A 19,831-nucleotide genomic window follows, 5' to 3' on the forward strand; every position below is an offset into this window, starting at 1 on the left:
CAGGCTGGACTGTTTCTATTGAAGCAGGGTCAAGATGGATTTGTGTGTGGCTGTGTCCAAACTGAGGTTGCATGGTGGGATAAGAACAATGGGCTTGAATGTTACCCTGAGTGCCAGTGGTTAGACTTATGGCAATCATTCATCCCAGCACCATTTGTGTGCTTGAGTTACTGTCATAAGTGGCACAGCTATGGCCAGATCATGGGTCTTGTGCTCACTGTGCAAAACTGGACCCAAACTGCACCTGACTGATGAGCCCCAATGAGGGCAAAACTGGTCGTGGGTTGCTTTTGTACTGGTTCTGGGAGGACCTGGATTTGCAGTTGGGGCTGGACTGTTCCTGTTGGAGCAGGGTCAAGACTGATTTGAGTTTTGCTGGATCCAAAATGGGGTATCATGTGGGCAAAAGAACAATGGGTTGGAATGCTACCCCAAGCGATTGCCAGTAGTTAGACTTATAGCAATCATTACTCCCATCTCCGTTTGTGTATTCGATTGTTAAATGTCCAACATTGTTTTAAGGTTCAAGCATAGCCATCACATTTGTAACCAATGTGTTGGTCATCTTGGAATGGTAAGACAATGATAACTTATGGACAACAGCCTTCCACAATAATCCCCTGGTTTAGAGGAAATGGCCATGTGCAATGTGGCGCACTGCAGATGAAATGAACGGCAGGCAAGCAATCAGTTAGCAATGCCTGGAGAGCTGTACAGTCCTCTTAGGAAATTTTAGAGTATAAAGGGGGTAGCAACAAAACGAAAGTGAAACAATAAAAAAGAAAGTTCCAACCAAAATGACTGGCCAACCAGCCCTGATGCTGAAGCACACTCATTTTCAGGTGGATGTACATGTGATCTGAAAATGCCTAATTAGCAGATCAAAAGAGACAAGGACTATTGCTGACTGAACCGATACCCCATGCAATTTGCTTTTATGTATGGAAGCGTAGTTTAAATTACATTTAGACTGACCAGTGACAGACAGAACAGAGTGGGCCCAAATACCCTCCTTGTATCTATAAGGATATATATATATATATATATATATATATGAAGGGGATGGCAAGGTAAGTGCTTTATTTTGGCAGCATGCCAAATGGCTTCAGGGCTGGGGAGAAAAAGTCACTGTTGGATACAGGACCAAAGTTCGTCTAAAATAATTCCAACGCGTTTCGAAGGCAAAATCCTTCTTCTTCAGGGAAAGACGAGTACTGCGGAGATATGCTCACAAGTCCATTTATACATGACACGCCCTGTTGGGGGCTAGGCATATGCCGGAGTGTCTTCTGGTACTTGAAGTACAGCAGTGAATCTGCATGCTGTTTTCTCCCTTTGGTGCCCCAAGCTGCCGACTCCAAGCACTCACAGGGTCCCCCTCTTTCGCCAACCATGTTGCATCCAAACATCAGGAGTGAGTCGCGGAATATTCACGTTGTCTCAACAGCCTGGATGGCTGCCGGTTCAAGGCTCCGTTGCAGGACACTACAATGGCGGTGCTAGGCGTATGCAGTACGACTGCCAGGCTCCAAGGTCCACCAAAACGCCCATGCACTCTTCCAGGCGGGTGCAGTGTAAACGGCGGTGGGTCCGTTAAAATGTGTGCGCTCCCTCGTTCAAAGAACGAACCACACTCACAAAGGGGATGGCAAGGTAAGTGCTTTATTTTGGCAGCATGCCAAATGGCTTCAGGGCTGGGGAGAAAAAGTCACTGTTGGATACAGGACCAAAGTTCGTCTAAAATAATTCTGACGCGTTTCGAAGGCAAAATCCTTCTTCTTCAGGGAAAGACGAGTACTGCGGAGATATGCTCACAAGTCCATTTATACATGACACGCCCTGTTGGGGGCTAGGCATATGCCGGAGTGTCTTCTGGTACTTGAAGTACAGCAGTGAATCTGCATGCTGTTTTCTCCCTTTGGTGCCCCAAGCTGCCGACTCCAAGCACTCACAGGGTCCCCCTCTTTCGCCAACCATGTTGCATCCAAACATCAGGAGTGAGTCGCGGAATATTCACGTTGTCTCAACAGCCTGGATGGCTGCCGGTTCAAGGCTCCGTTGCAGAACACTACAATGGCGGTGCTAGGCGTATGCAGTACGACTGCCAGGCTCCAAGGTCCACCAAAACGCCCATGCACTCTTCCAGGCGGGTGCAGTGTAAACGGCGGTGGGTCCGTTGTATACATATATATATATATATATATATATATATATATATATATATTATATATATATATATATATATATATATAAAATATATATATATACCACCACACGAGGCCCCTCCAGATACTGTGGCAGAACTGTTCATTGCCCGTATGATGGATTACGTGTGGCATCCTCATGGTCTGTACCATGCCACCCCAATGGACAAACACTGTGTCTCCTCGTTCTTCAGCCTATCCCCAGCTCCACTGCATTCTTTCAGGCTACCACTGTTCGCCCACCATGTCCTCCTGTAATCTGGTGAGGACTGTCCAGCAAAGTGCACTCTGTTACCAGTGTCAATGGCTGGTATCCCTGCCATTCAGCTGTTCGTCGTGTTGGAATTCCCCTCAACACAGTGCCTCAAATGGAAATTGTAAGTGGAAAGACTTAATCGTATAGGTTCACCTGGCAGTAGCTGGGCATGTGTAAGCTCTTGCACACCCTCATAGAGGCAGGGCCTCCTCACACGATGGTTGCAGCCGTCAATGCCTACTTTGAACCTCTGGTGAATCCTGACTACAAGAGGTTCATCTTTCAATAGGACCGCCTTGAAGCAAAAAATCACTCAACGCATTCCATTCAAGACTCAACTAATTTTTCTGCCACTTCAGCCTTCACAAACACACCGGAAGACATGTGTGCACACATTTTCTAGGGGTGTGTCTCCTCCCTACTGTAAGAGCACGTCCTCCAAGTTCCAGGCTTGCCACTTAACAATATCCTCACCCTGGGCCATTGCAAAGAGCTATCAAGGGCCGTAGCATTCCCTATGGAGGTGGTGCTAGATAAACTGATTAAGTCAGAGACTATTAATCAGGTCACAACAGCCAAGTCGCCCACAAAGGGGAAGCCCATAACACCACTGCGAGGCCTTGCAGGTACTGTTGTGGCCCCCAGTGAAGTGCCTGCCATTTGGCAAAGCATGTGTCCAGCAAGAAGCTGAACCATTTTTAAAAAGTGTGTCACTCCCGTAGGCACTCTGAGATAGTGCCAGAGAAAACAGTGAATATCCTTGCTGGCCTCCTGGTAAAGGTAGACCAAGACAACCTGATGGGCATGGGCAATGAAGACTTGAATGAAGTAGTCAACATCATACAGACACTAGGATATGCATACGCCTGACCGCATCCCAACCTAAGTGGCAATTCCTAGTAGGGACAGACCGACTAGTGGTCATTATCGACACCAGGGCCTCCATCAACATAATTACAAGAGACAACTACGAGAGCATGAAGACCACTATGCGACCCAAGCTGATTCATGACCCACATCACTTATGATGATCAGACAACTGACATTACCATATATGTCACCCTGGAAGGCACCAGGATGCTCTTGAGATCCTGAATCGCTGAAGACCTCAAGCGTGTGCAACTCGCACTATGGATGTGCACTAACTAGTTGAATCACCTCTTAGTGGACTTTCAAGACATATTTGAAGGCATAGGGTGCCTCAGGAACAGAACGGGGCTCTCCACCTAGACCAATTAGTCCAACCTGTCGCTCTGAGATATTGTCTTGTAGCTTTTAGCTAAAGTTGAGGCTGAACAATTATTGTCACCATGACTCCCAAGCACCCAGGAGAGATGAGGATATGTGTGGACATGTGACTGCCGAATGTAGCCATCTAGATGAAACAGCACATCACTCAGACGGTTGCAACATTGCTAGGGAGCTGAGTGGAGCAGGGTGGTTTTTAAAGATGGACGTTCACTCGAGCTACCACCAGATCATGCTGGATTCTGAATCACAATATGTCACAATATTTTTGACACACATGGGACTTCTGCGGTACAGGATACTCAATTTTGAAATATCCAGTGCCGCTGCAGTGTTCCAGAGAAGGGCCACAAAGAGGCTTTTCAACTAACCAAAGATGCTCTCTCAGCCGACACTATTCTGGTTTACTTTGATCCGTTCAAGGACACTATGCTGTGGTTAGATGCTAGCTCCACAGTATTAGGCAATACTAAGATGTGGAGACTGGGTCTCGGTGGCCTACATGAACTGATCATTCACCCCCACCAAAAGCGCTGCTTCCAAATTGAGAGATAAGCAATTGCATTCCACTGTGGGTTCCGCCATTCCCATTTATATATGTACGGACACGTTTTTGTGGTACAGACCGACCACAAGCCCCTAGGTTCAAAGGGTCGGCATCAAAGCCCCCGCTTTGCATAGAAAATGGGGTCCTCTGGCTACAAGAGTACTCGTTTGGGGTGGAATATAAGCCAGGTTTCCACATTCCGACGTACTATTCATCCTGACATCCCTGACCAACAACTCCAGCACGAAGCCCAGGAGATTGTGGAACATGTCCAGTTCATCGTAGAACCACCCTGACCAAGGTGTTGGACGCTGGAGGCCATTGTGGTAGCCATGCATCAAAATGACTGTCTGCATTTAAATCTTGCAGCGGCAGAAGCTGGGTTGTGGGAGATGATGAAATCCCACTGGGATAAGAACACCCCGAAGCTTGCAAAGTGGCAGAAGCACTGTTCAATGTACTCCATTACTGTGGCAAAAAGATGCCTTCTACGTGACCACTGGCTGGTGATCCCTGACAGCCTTTCCCCCAAGCACTACAAATGCAAACTCCGGTGACTAAGAAGTTCTGTTTTAATCACAGCATCTTGAGGGGTTCAAAGTACAGATTCAGGTACTGGTCTTCACATAGACCTGCCCACTGGCTAGTGGGCAATGTAGTTTGTTTTATCTTGTGAATGTTGAATGGCACTGACTGATAAGGCTTCAGTATAACACCTCCATTTACTTCACAATCCAGAGTACCAAACCGCAAAACTAATGGAAGACCCAAGCAATGTATCACAACTTCTGCGCTTAGGCAAGGCTAATGAATGTCGGTGACAAATAAACAAAATGGTTGGTTGCATACTGTAGTAATGGCACCGGACACAAGTACAGCGTGTTGACAGGCTTTATTTCAGTCAGCACTACAACAGCAGCAACGAAGCGTGAGCCACCATTGCCAGCCATACTCCAACTTTCACGGGTGGAAGCACGTGACTACAACATTTCAAACAGTTAGAATACTGGGGCCGGACGCAGCCAAGCCCAGAGAATGAACTAAGCCCATTACAACACCCCCATCCCTTCTACCCAAAAGATCAAACAAAAGTACAAAACAGATAATGGAAAAGGAAAAGCATTAAAAAGATAATGCAAATATCAGGTGAGTACGTAATCAGCCAAATAGCAAGGCGGTCTGTGCGACCGGCAAGGGCGGGAAGACTCAGGCCCCAAAGGAGGGGAAGAACTACAGGGAAGCGAACTGGGAGCAACCCCTGAGCTACCCCCAAAGCCACCGTTGCAACTCCCAGCCAAGTCGTTGCCCCTGAGATCAACATTACTCAAAAGCCAAAAGTCATTGGCACTTTTGTCAGAACTGCTGCCAAGGGGCCCAGCTGCTTTTGCTCCCAAGTCACACTGCAACCTTGCGCTTGTTCCAATTGTTGCCATTGTCAAGGACAATATAGTTACTGAAAGCTTGCTTCACTCTAAAGGACCCCCAGAACTGGGATAGACTCTTGCCAGGTATTCCGTGTTTGATTTTGACCCAGTCACCAGTGCATACACCCTTCACTTCTGGACTGACTCCATTCCCATTTGCACATACCCGCTTCTTGGTCATGGTTTGTCCGAGATGTCCCTCATGAGCAAGTCTGATAACCTTGGGTCTTAACCCACAAGGAGGTACAAATTTGTCATTCCTCATCAAAACCTTAGACTCACTAACACTCAATTGCATCCACAATCTTAATGAGAGTTCTTACAGGGGGGGTCACAGTGCTTTCTTGTTTTCCAGCCAAGACCAACATGCGTTCAACATCCTTGAGTGTGGAGTCTTGATCCATACACAAATACAAATCATCTGCAGATAAGGCCCTGCCAACACACTCCTCCACATCACCCAAAGAGGCTTCAGCTCCTTCCTGTTCCCAAATAAAACCTTCGCTCTGACTACCTTTGCTCCTCAAAGACAAGCGAGGCAAGCAGTCTGCTAGTGCATTTTTCCAGTCCGGAATGTGAAACACCCGGTACCTGTATTCTTGGAGCCGAGAGGCAAGTCTGGATAATCTGGCTGATCCCTTACCAGCGCCTCCTGGACTTAACACCTCAACCAAGGGCTTGTGGTTGGTGTGAATGCAGAAGTTAAGACCCCCACAAGAAGGCCCTGAAATACTCAACAGACCAAGCAGCTGCCAGCGCTTCACGCTCAATGACCGAGTAGTTACACTCACACTCGGACAAAGAGCGGGAGCCAAACGCCACCGTTCTCTCACACCCGCATGGACTTGAGACAAGACAGCCCCACGCCCACAATCACTGGCGTCAACAGTGAGAAAACTCGTCAGGTGGGTGTCAAAGGGTGCAAGAACACCAGCTTCTCAAATGTCCTTTCTAATAAGGTCAAAGGCACACTGTTGTGCATCCCCCCAAGTAAAGGAACACCCCTTCCTCAACAACAACCTGAGTGCCTCAGTTTTAGTAGCAGATCAGTTGACAAACTTGGCATAATACTCTATTAAGCCCATGAACGACTATAATTGGTCCTTGTCGAGAGGAACAGGAGCATCACAGATTCCTTCAATCAAGTTGACCTTGAGGTGAACACCCTGCCCAGAGATGGTATGGCCAAGCTACTCGATCTTCTCCACCAAAAACTTGCACTTGTTTTTCCTCAGGGTAAGACCAGCCTCCCTCATTCTGCCCAGGACTTCTCTCAAAATTTTGTTGTGCATCTAAACAGACTCCCCAAACACAAGAATGTCGTCCTGAAAATGTTTTACATGCTCAAGATCCCTCAACACCTCAGACATAACACGCTGAAAAACACTGCCAACAGAAGACAACCCAAAAAGCAGCCTTTTGAATCTAAAGGTGCCCTCAATGGTAATAAACGTTGTGAGGTCTTTTGACTCTTCATGTAACTTACTTTTATGATAAGTACTTTTCAAATCAAGTTTTGAAAAGTACTTACCACCCCTAAGCAATAGAAAAAGCGCATTAATGTTGGGAAGGGGAACAGTGTTGGTAACAACATGCTGGTTCAAACAGCGAAAATCCATGCAGAACCTGAGCTTGCCATCACTCTTCTTGGTGATAACCACCAGAGAGACCCACTCGCTCTCCTCAACTGGTTCTATGACCCCATACTTGAGCATGTCATTCAACAATTTCTTGACTTCATCCCTTACAATAACTGGAACCCTCCTCAACTTATGCTTGATTGGGATGGGACCTTCTTTTAAGATGATCTTATGAGTATGCCCCTTCAACACGCCAAGCCCCTCTCCAAAAACATCATCCATCCCTCTCAAAACTTCTTCAGTGGATGCATCAGCCAAGCACAAGACCTCAGCATGGGGATCGATGACGATGTGAAGGTCAAATTAATGGCCTCCAACCCAGGATAGGAGGCCCATCCTCTGCAATATAAACTTTACACACCACTTGTCTTGACTTAAAAACATTGGGAATAGTGAAGAAACCCAGCACATCAGTTGACTCGCCCTGGTACCCCCTTGGATTGATGTCCCTAGGCAGGAGTGTAACCTGCAACCACTCTTTCTTCCACATCCACTTCGACACAATGGTGTACAATGAACCACAGTCCACCATCAGATACACTTGTTTTCCCAAGAATCCGAAGAAAGCCTTTGGTCGACGCCTTTTCCTGTCAGCACTGCTGCCAGGAAGGACCATGAGCACCCGGTCTTCGCCATCTCCATCTATACTCGAGTTCTCAGCTACTGCAACTCTGGGCCTGTTGGAAGCTTTGCACATCTGGACGTAGTGTCTCCTGCGTCCATACTTCCTGCAGTCTTGTTTGAACGCAAAACACCTCTTGTAATTGCTCACATGGAAAGAACTGCCACACCTAAAACAGCCCCTTTGACTTTGCACCTCTCAGGAGCCATGGATTAGACTTGTCGGCTGAAAACTTTGTGGCTAAATCTGTTTTTCCAACAGCAGCCATGTCATCCATTGCAAAGTCTTTTTGGCTCATGACAAGTATGCACCGCTCGGACTCCTCAACCACTTTTGCAATCGAGATGACATCCTTCAAAGAGGGGTTCTTTGCATCCCAAAGAACACAAGCGCTCTCCACCACTGCGCTTCACTTCGAAGTATTGAGCGAGCATGTGCTCCACTGACACAGGAGACATGCTCAACACTTCCAGTCACTTTAAACTTGCCCCGGCTCCCCTCCACACCTCACCTAAGTTATTAAGCGTGTGAAAACACGTCAAGGACACGACTCATGCAGTCCAACCGCTCCCCTTTTCGACCGTCTGCGCTCCACCATATGCCCTCTTCCTGCTGCGAGACAAACGTAGCTCTTCACAGCGATGAACAGAACTCGACCATATGCGCTCTACGAACTGCATTTCAGGGGACCCGTTTTGAAGTGGGCTCCTCGCTGTGAGATTCGACGAGGCAGCCTCTCTCTCCACCAACTTCCACGATTTCGTTCTGCCCGGATGTCACTACAAATGACTGGCGATCGTCGCCAAGAAATATAGTAGTGACACCGGACACAAGTATACCGTGTTGACAGGCTTTATTTCAATCAGCACTACAACAGCAGCAACGAAACGTGAACCACCATCGCCAGCCAAACTCCAACTGTCGCTGGTGGACCCATGCGACTACAACATTCCAAACAGTTAGAATACTGGGGCCAGACGAAGCCAAGCACAGAGAACAAACTAAGCCCATTCCAACACATAATAGCAATGTAGTGAATAACTCTAGGCACAAGACTCTCCAACTGAATGTATGTTAGAAATTATGGTAGACTCCTTTTGCTGGGCGTACCAGTCCAGCTGTAAATTATCTAAATAGTGAGGTTGCGCAATACCTAAGGCTGTTCCAATAGTCCCAGGTTCTCTGCATTCCAGTGCTGTTGTGTATTGGTAAAGCACAAGTTCAGCCTTTATGACATCATGGTGCTGAATAATGAGGCTGATCACAAAGGTCTACTCCCTCCAGGTTAAACTCCAAGGCTCACATGGATCGCATGAAGGAGGTCGAGCAAGAGATCAACTGCACTGGAACCTACCAGCTTCGGGAAAACGAGCTCATTTTTGGTGCCAAGCAGGCATGGAGGAACGCCTCACGCTGCGTGGGAAGGATCCAGTGGTCTAAGCTCCAGGTGAGAAGGGGCACAGGTATCCATTGACCAACACTAAGGGGCAACGGGGTGTGCGGAATAGGAAGAGTAAGATGTGGGAGACCAGAAAGAAGCTAGATGTAGAAAGTTGCAAGTGGCATTCAGGTCATGTTACCAGATGTCTCCAAAGATACAAGACTCTTGTCCTGGCATTTTGTTAAAAACCCTAATTCATTCTGAAAGTTATAGTTCTGGTTCACTTTTGTTGATCCTCTTGAATGAAAACACCTGAAAGCAATCATTTTTAACCCTTTAACTGCCGGGGTGGTTGTGCCTTTCTGTGCTGGAGCTTTTTTTCTTAAAACATCATTAGTTTGTTCAAGCATATGTAGCTCTGTAGTCTCCATGTGCATCCATAGAAACAATATATATTTTTAGTACATTCAGGACTATGTATTGGTGCAAGTCCCACAGAAATATCTAATTTCAGCCTGAAGAGCTAGTCAAAAATGTGGAGCTCTTGTCATTTTATAAACAATGCGCCCAATATTGTGTTTCATTTTGTCAAACACGCAGACATAAAATCCTGGAACACAAACCAATGAAATATTGCCCTGAATGCCTGGAATCTGACAATACCAAATGTGCATTTTCCTAGAAAATGTAGTCTGCACAATCGATTATATAATATTAGCACAGATCACAAAATGTTGGCAGGTTCACTGTTTATGGTGCTCTGTTTATTTGATGGCGGATTTCAAACTCAGGACTACACGGAGAGCATAAAAATATATATGTGTTCTAGATCTGTAAAAACTAGGGAATCAATTGGTGCAAGCTAGATCTACATTGCCATGAAGGGCTGGCCTGTAGAACAAGCTGAGCATGACATTTGTCAAATGGCTTGACCCCCATCTTCGCTCCTCTGGGCCTCAGGTATATAGGGATAATGGATATGTATGGAGTTTCCCTGGGATCAGAGCACTCACAGGCAAAAATCGGGGTGAAGTACGTTTTGGAAAGTTGAAAAAGCACCAGAAAGCAAAAATCTTTTTTGTGTACTTGTCTTTTACTCAAAAATAACAACCTTGGGATAAACGGAAGATCGCACTGAACATGACATTTGTCCGATTTGTAACACTTTTGTTCTCAAAACATGGTAATACCTTTCTGTCTCCCCTGCGTAATAACAGATCCTTGCTAAGAATGTATTCCCTATGTTGTTCTTCTGGAACTCCTGAGCATGGGGGTCTCAGATATGTATAGGCTTTGCATTGATTTAGGGTGCCCATAAGCGATAAACTAGTGCATTTTGAAAACTTAGAAAACATCTACAAGTGGAATATTGGTTTAGGGTACCTGTATTGAAGTCAAAGATGTCAACCTGGGCTACATGTAAGCATACCACAACAATATGTTTTTAACATTTGCACATTTCTAGGTTTCTATTGTTTTATGCCAGACATCTTTCACCCTGATTGGTTGGGCTCAAGATCACGCTGAACGTGAAGTTTGTCAAATTTCTAGTATTTTTTCCAAAACATGGTGATTCCCTGCATTCTGCCTGGCCCAGGAACAGATCCCTGCCAAGTCTTAACCCTCAAATGTTTTCCTCTTATTCTTGTTTTTTCTTGAGATTGGGGGTATGAGACATTTATGGGTATTCTATGGATTCAGGGTCCCACAAGCAATAAACTGGGTGTAGTTCATTTTTTCAAATTTGAAAAGCAGCTGCACACAATATCCCAGGTAAGTGGAGCTGCAACTGGTCGCTGATATCACCCATGCACTGTATTTGCTCGTTCTAAGCTGTCTTTTGTTGCATGTCAGATCTCACACCTTGATTGGCTGGGCGCACAATCACGTTAAACACGTTTATCAAATTAGTACATTTTTTTCCGCAAACATTATAATTCCCTTCATGCTGCCTTACACTGCACAGGAACATATCCCTGCCAAGGCTTGATCCCCAAGCTTTAGTCAACTGTGTCTACCGAGTACTGTGTATCAGCCAAGTTTTTTTTTTTTTTTCGTGTTAGGGTGTCCAGGGTAGATGCAGTGCATTCTTTAAATTTGGAAAGCAGGTGCAAGTTAAATCCCAGTTTAGGGTACCTATGTTTTGGTAACAGATATCGCCCATGGGTGGTATGGAAACATACTACAACATATACTTTTAACATATACACATATAAGGTTTCTCTCTCTGGGTGCCAAACCTTCCTCACCTAGATTGGTTGACTGCAAGGTTGCGCTGAACATGGCGATTGTCAGATTTGTAAAATCTTCTAAAAAAACATGGAAATTCCCTCTAGTCTCCCTCACTTAGGAACATACCCATCCCAAAGCTTCACCCAAAACTGGGTTCCCTTATGTCTAGAGTATGTGTTTATCAGATTTGGGTGACTTTCCCATGGATCTGAACAAGCATCTAAACCGTAGACATCAGGGAATGTTTTTGAAGGTGAAAATGGAGGGGATGTCTGCTGTATTTGGGCGCAGAGCCAGCTGGTACCCTGGGGAACCTACCTACCACAGACCTTTCTGAAAGCTAGAGACATAGGTGAACCCACTGTAATGTGACTCGCATGAATCTCCTAGCACATTTTGTTGAGTCTCCTGCTAATGTTAAAGTATGGGTAAATAAAATCACAATTCTTCCTGAATGCTTTCAGTGACAGATAACTCCTGAACGTCAGGCAAACAGATAATGACTGTTGTTCCATCTCTTCTCTCAATAAAAATGGTGGGTGGATGTCAAACCCCATTCCAAGGCCATGGGACAAGCGGGGGCTGCTGGGCCCAAGCCATGGGGGCTAGGTTTATTTACCTCTGTGTCCTGTTGTTCATCCTATTAAAGCTCTACAAACTGGATCATGTACTTCGCCTTCAGTACTTGACTCAGTGGGAGCAGTGAAGAAAAGTCACATGTTTCTCAAGAGAGGTGTTGGGGTGCAGAAAGCTCAACACTCAGCAAACACCCAATAGCATAATAAATAATTGTCCAGTACAGTACTTGTCTTTATAACAGGAAAGTACTTTCACACACTTTAAAATGGAATACTATACACTCCAATATGCATGTACTCAGAGTCTTTGGCGCAGAGCCACTGTACTACTGGCAGGAGTACACCCAATGTCCACTCTTTGCCACCCCTCTCTTCTTCTATGATAGGGCAACTCTGGTGGGTCTCAGGAACAAGTGCAGTGCTCCCTCCTCAGTCACAGTTGTGTGCTTGGTCTTTCAATCTGAGGTTTCTCACTCCTCTTAGTAGGCCTCAGCCTGCATCAGTCCATGCCCTTCATCTGCTCAGGAAATACGCAGTCGTAGGGTCAGCATTAATCGTGGGTGGGGTAGCGGGAGTCGCGCGGGGATGGGGTTGGGGTTTAATTTAAAAAATAAATGAAAAAACGTACCTGCCCGCCAGCCAGGTCCCGCGTGTTCTCAGTGCCTGCTCTTGCTCTCCTGCCTCCGGCAGGAACAGGAAACAGGCAGCCTCCCTCCCCTCCCCTAAGCCAATCACAACGCTGTAATGGCAGCGTTGTGATTGGTAGGGACGCCGCCCAGCCTGGGGCTTACGGGGAGGCCTGCATTGCAGCCTGCATGGCGAAAGGGCACAGTGTGCATCAGAGGCGTAGCTAGAGCTTGTGGCACCCGGGGCTATCCCTCAGATTGCCGCCGCTGGAGGGGGTGCTGGGGAAAAAGGACGGCAAGCACTTGAAAGACGTCCGAGAGACACGTAGTATTGCAGCTAATAGTTACCTCGATCATGCAAGTTACATGCACATACATGACATTTTTAAGACAATAACTACCACCCAAAGAGCTACTGACTTCGCTTTCTCTGTTTCCCTTCTAGCTTTGGGGAAGGGGAAGGACTTTGCTTGTCACAACTTTAAAATGTAAATGCGGAAAATTCAGGCTGAAGCATGGGTCGAATTATGCAGCAGTGTTGACTGAATTGTGCAAGAAGAAAAAGCAAACTATGCAGCATAATGCGTCACATTATGGGATAGTATTAGTTTATTATTTTGATATTTTTACTCTTGCTAACACTAGACATAGATTATGTGGCAAATGCGGCAAATCCATAGCTATGCGAAAAATGCCACGCCTGCACAATCACATAATTCCAGTGGCCCTGCCCATAGGTCCCTGCTCAAGGAATCATTCTATCACTTGTAACAATTGACATACAAATTATTGTGGTGTGAATTAATGATGAGTAGAATGTCTTTTCATTTAGCCAATGGAAAGATAAAACATTTTTTTGTTTGACTTTTTCCATTAATTTATTTTTATGTTATACTGCAAGTTAGTAATGGCCTCAGAGTAGGAAGAAATTAAAAAAAAACCTGAGTAAATCTATATGCTAATTATAAACACATTTTCACTAACTTTTTGGGGAAAAGGAAATCCTTTGCAAAGCGTTTCTGTCATATCACTTTTTGCTACTCCTAGGTACCTTGTGATTGAAGCCTGCAGCCTCTTTAATGTGAGTAAAAGTGTTCAGGATGGCTGTGCGGTTCATTTGCACATCATAGCAGCTATTATCCCTGCTGATTTCACACCTGTCCCCAGGCCTGAAACTAGAGCATGTCAATGGGTAATAATTAAATAAAACAACGCGGCAGGGCACAATGGGGCTTCAAGGCACTATGAGACATTAGGATGAAAAACGCTAATTTTCCAGTTCACAATGGCCTAGGGTGGGCCAGGGCAATCCTTGGGTGGGCCTGGCCCACCCTCTAGAACCGGGCCTGGTTGTTGGTATGATGTTACTTGCTGTATCACATAGCCTGATGCAATGACAGAAACAGCAAAATACAAGTCAAGCGGCACACAATTCTAAACACAGATTTTTTGCGTTAGTGTTTTAAATCCACGGCCTTCACTAAATCGGTAACCCCCCTTTGAGAGACCCCCCAGTTTTTTCATCCCACTTAAAGCCCTGTTGGCTGCCACTCTGCCACTCACTAAGCATCCACACCTCACTCGTGACTCGCTCCATGGTCACTATTCCAGGCAGGGGTGGTTGGTTCGAACTTAAATCAACAGCCACACCAGTCTCCAGAGCCAGCAAATCGCCCAGAGAGCAGCACTGCTTCGACTGCTCCAGGCCTGAATGAGCGCGAGAACGCGTAGCGATGAAGCACGTGATGTGTGACTGCTACATCGTTCTCATAGCGAGGGAAGGGCTGGCCAAAATATTTAAATCATTTAATGTCGCCCAGGGCCGTCATTGGTAGAGCACGCACGCTACAAGATTGATTGACGGCCCTGGAGGCTGGGACTGACCTGCAGGCCAACAGTTAAGAGCTGAGCTCAGCAAATACAAACGCGGGACGTTGTGGTCGCAAGTTTGGAAGCACTGTGTGACTGCCGCTGGCGCACTAGCAGTAAACAACAGTCAGCAGGTCAGGTGCGCGCAGCGTTCAGCACGCAGCACGCACTTTCAAACTGGGTCGCGCACAGCACTGGTGGCCCGTTGCGGCCGCGGCTGCCTTTATAATTTATTTGTGGACATAGTGTCCCCAAAAAAACGATAAAGGCCGCCGCAACAGGCCACCAGTGCTGCGCGGACGCCCCCAAATTTGTGCCGCCTGGGGCGGACCGCCCCCACCGCCCCCCCTAGCTATGCCACTGTATTACGAGAAATACAGCCTCTTGCAAGTACAAAGTCTCACACCTCTTAAATGCAGTGTAACACAAGTTAAGTGCCTCATACAAGAGTCACCTTCAGGTAAAGCCAGTCTCTCCCTCCAGAACACACAATCATACTCACAGAGACAGATATATATGAATAGTGTTGTACTCATACACACGATTCTCACACATGCAAAGAGTCCGAGACTGACAACGAATCCCATAAAGGCAGATAACAGCATCACAATTTAAGAGTCTCAAACTGGCAGCATCTCAGAGAGGGGAAGTATCATAGAGAATTTCACAAAGACAGAGAGTCTCATGTTAGCTATTTCTATTCACACAGGAACTTTTACAGATATAATCACTATCTTGGAGGTTTACATTAAGGGGCCGATTCCGATTCAGTTAAATCCTGTCTGAATCGCCGTGCGGTGCTTTTTCCCGTACAAATCATATCCCGAACCGTCCCCGTACGTACAATGTAGTACGATGTGCACCCAATGCAGTTCTCCTTACGAATCGTACCAAGGACCGTACGACTCAATAATCCGCATGGATCGCACTCGGAACATGCAGTACGCAATGCTCGTACGGATCGAAGCAGCTTTGTATGACCCAGCAAGTACGATTCGTATCGACAACACTCCGTACTACTCTTTTTTTACGGGAGCTGAAAACGTCTGGAAAAGCAGATTTCGCCTCGTAATGGTATTGGAACGGACCCCCCGGGTATGATGCGTACACCCCATGATTGCAGGGGTACGGTGCGTCGGTGTAAGGTGTGTACACCCCTGGATTTCAGGGGTACGATGCATATGTCCCTGTGCGTACACCCCATGAATGTTGGCGTACAGTGCGCAGGGGTACGGTTCGTACCCCCAAGGCTGTAGGTGTACGGTGCGTATACCCCGTGCATACACCCCTTGAGTTTAGGGGTACGGTGCGTATGTGGATGTGTGGCTCTCCGTACGAATGGCCTATACGCCACGTGTTCCGTACGAATTGCGTATTCATTACCCGGTCCGGATCGTATTTGGCGGGTCATACAGCATGTTTACGAATCGTATGGTTCACTGTGAGGGTCTATGTCATACGGATTTAGCCTTGTTTTTCGTACGGTTCGCACAGATTCGAACGTATTTTTGACCCACGGATCGTACTACGCGATTCGGACGGATTTGTACGAATCGTACGGAAACAGCTATGAATACGAATCGTCGTATGGATTTGTTTCCCAGATCGGAATCGAGCCCTAAGTGTCACAAATGTTGAGAGTTTAGTAATAAGAAACAATGCTCTAGCCCAGGTGTTTTATCATCCATACATTTGAGAAATTGTTGTCCTGTTTGGCTCAATATAATAAATCGCAAAACTATAGGTTAGGATAGGAGTATTGTGTCGTGGTGGCAAAAAGTCAAGCATCATCTGGTGACCTGCTTTCCAGAGACAAATATAAAAAAAACTGGAAAACATGAGAAGCAAAAGACACTGATTTCACTTTTGACAAATGTGCTCTCTATGTTTTAATGTTTGAAAAATTCCAAAATGTCTCAGCCTGCTCTCATTTGTCTCATTAAAGTTTACGTGTTAGAACAAGTCATTAGTTAATTCACCGACATGCATGGTGAACGGTAACTCACCTACAGTCAGCGTATACAAAACAGCAAAGTGACAGATATTTATCCCTCATATACACTGCCACACCCACACCTATATGTAGAGTGAATACACACACAGGATTAAAACACTGACATTCAAACACAGAACTATGCAGACCCCAAGGTCCACACACACATATAGAGGCAGGGTGAGCATTATTGCACTTACAAATATGAAGAGGTAACAATAACAGACTCACAGGGGGACAGTAGGAAACATACAGCCTACAGAAAAACAGTAGCACACACACTTACAGTTACACAGGGAGTGAACATTCCAAAGGGCTCTCTTTCCACTTCGACCCTCTGTTCTTTGTGGGTCCAACAGGTTTTCTACATTGCGAGTTTCGTAATAGACTGCAAATTGTAACATTAGGCACTACTTGTCATACTGCACAAGATTGTGTGATAGACAGCACAGTGCATTAAAAGCTCTTACTGTGTCATATTGTGTAGTGCTGTAATATATTGGGCTGTAGGGCGTCATACTGGCCAACATTAAGCCACATTGGGCAAAACTATATCATATTTGGCAACCTACATTTTGTGATACCAAGCAGCACTGTGTAGTACTATGTGTAAGTTATGGCCTAATTAGTAAAGGTATGAGTACCCACCTTGAGTAATTTGAGCTCAGCAAATATAAACGCGGGACGTCGTGGCCGCAAGTTTGGAAGCACTGTGCGACTGCCACTGGCGCACTAGCAGTAAACAATAGTCAGCAGGTCAGGTGCGTGCAGCGCGCAGCACGCAGCACGCACTTTCAAACTGGGCCGTACGCGGCACTGGTGGCCTGTTGCGGCCGCGGCTGCCTTTATAATTTATTTGTGGACAGTGACACAGTGTCTCCAAATAAATGATAAAGGCTGCCGCGGCCGCAATGGGCCACCAGTGCGGCGCGGACACCCCAAAAATTGTGCCGCCTGGTTTGGTCCCCGCCCCGCCCCCCAGCTACGCCTCTGGTATGTATGACTAGTTTGGGTTGCCCTAGTGGGCCGACCAGACAGTCATTGTGCCCTCAGGAGTGGGCACACCACTCCTTACCTGCTCACAAAGCAGCCCCACCCGCCCGCCCACCAGAACTAAACATAAAATGGTAATAACAGGAACTTTTTACCATTATATGTTTCTGCTTCTCGCACGCTAGAAAGCAGTGGGGCGACACTCCTCCGCCTTAGTGGAGGAGCTGCCCTTGGAAATACTCACTGGCAATGGGTGCATGGACTCTCCTCTCCAATCCATGGAGCAGATGCAGAGCCACGGAGTAAATTTGGGAGACAACTTCAGGCCGGAGCGTGGCTGTCTTTTGAGTGTAGGTCCTCGTCTGAGCACACAGTGAGTCGACCAGAAGTCGGAGCCCATGGGTCTTGTCAGGATCCTTCTTCCACTTGTGCTGTTTGGTAAGTTGGTAGCTCACATAGGCAGGCTTCTCAGGGTTTGAGGTAGTGATGCTTTACAATCTGGTCTTGGGTGAGGGTGGCAAATGTTGGGCTGCTTCTAGAGACTCTATAGTCTCTCTGTAGCAACACAGTTTGATTGAGCGAACTTCTGGTCATCCCTTTGAGCAGCTGCATTCAGGGTCACAATGACACAGTTCACTTGAGCACAGAATGGTGAAGTGCAGTGGGCTAACAACTTTGAAGTCCATTCAGCAACACTTGGGTGTGTGCCAAGGCCACTACAAGAGTCATTTTTTCAGCACTTCAAATTGCTCAGAAAAAGTTGGGGCAAGTGACGTGATTTTGGACACTTTTTATTTTGTTTCTTAAGTGAAATAACAGGAATTACGCCATGCCACATAATTCCACGTCATTGACTGCAACATTTTACAGCATGTGAACAGTCAGAACGTGAGCAGTTGTTACTAGTGACACTTGTGTTTTTTGCAATATATTTAACTGTGAAAATGCATCCTCGCTTCAAAAATTGATGCAAGGAAGCATTTTGCACTAAAATATAGCACTAAATTATGGATTTGTATTTTGCATAATTATAGGTAATTTCGCATCGTTTTCAGAATTTTTTTCATAATTACACACAAGTAATTTGCATGAAAGCCACACTCCCCTAGCTGCGACAGCAATGGTCCATTTGGACACACTTCAGGCAAGTGCCAGAGACCAGCAGCAGGTAGTGTTTGTCGGGCGATCTGCTCGAGTAGAGTGCAGCAACTGCTGCGGATGCTTCTCGTCAGCGAGGGTGACAGTCCCTGAGCCAGTCCATGCTGGTACTAAGTTTCTCTTGCATAGTTGGCTTGCTGATTGCCTCTTCTCTCATGCAGTGTACTTCGAGGCGTTCAAAAACTGGGCGTCAATTCTTTCTTCAGATAGGAATCCAAGAGATATCCGATTATCTTTGGAAAGCTTCTGGTCAATCAGACACTGCTCTGGGGAGCACCCCTCCTTGTTTAAAAAGAACCTGGCCTGGAACTAAAGAAAGCAACCCATGGTCATCTGCGCCCAGTTTTATACAGGGAAAGCAGACAGAAGATGTGTATTACTTGTCTGCATTCTCAGAACCCATTTAGGTGGGTTCTCCATTCATGTGTCCTTCTCAGACTGACTTCTGGACTCTGCCTTTGTGTAGAGTGGTGCTCCTCACAGCAGAGTCATCTCCAGGTTGGAGCATCCACAACAGAGGCACAAAAAGCAAATGGCAGTACTCAGGAAGTCTAACCAGTACCTCTTTGCAGCAAGATGTACTTGTTGAATTACTATATACACGGACATCCAGGTACTTAAATGCGGCGGGCTCCCACGCTACCCATTGAGCAACAGGGGCAACCCAATCCGGATGAATCAAAAGCAATTCATCTTCTGCCAGTTAACCTTGAGGCCTGACAGGTTCCCAAATCAATCAAGGAGCTTCATGGCCTTGCTAGGATCCATGCACCTTTCCTGGAGGAAGAGTAACATATTATCCACATACAAAGCAATATGATGCGGTTTACCACAACTTGTCAACCCGCATATGAATAGCCCTTCCATGCTGTACTCACCAAAGGCTCTACCGTAACGGTATACAACAGCGGGGACAGGGCGTATCCCTGCCCAGTGCCCTGCTACACCCAGTATGCACCAGAAATCACCCCCCTGGTCTTGTCCCAAGCCGTAGGGTTGGAATACAGCAATCATGTTCAAGCTAGCAACCCGGGGCCTAGGCCTATCCGTTCCATCACAG

At 46.4% G+C, this 19,831-nt stretch overlaps 1 protein-coding gene across 1 annotated transcript in view; it reads left to right on the forward strand.

The window, feature by feature from the left end:
- NOS3 (nitric oxide synthase 3) overlaps nt 1-19,831 on the forward strand; it is a 999,469-nt gene that overhangs the window by 234,255 nt on the left and 745,383 nt on the right. The window contains exon 4 of the mRNA XM_078662772.1: nt 9,226-9,388. Within this exon, the coding sequence (XP_078518898.1) occupies nt 9,226-9,388 (163 nt within the window). The remainder of the gene's footprint in view (nt 1-9,225; nt 9,389-19,831) is intronic.

The sequence above is a fragment of the Lissotriton helveticus genome, chromosome 10 (genome assembly GCF_964261635.1).
Source record: "Lissotriton helveticus chromosome 10, aLisHel1.1, whole genome shotgun sequence".
In the NCBI taxonomy this organism is placed as follows: domain Eukaryota; kingdom Metazoa; phylum Chordata; class Amphibia; order Caudata; family Salamandridae; genus Lissotriton; species Lissotriton helveticus.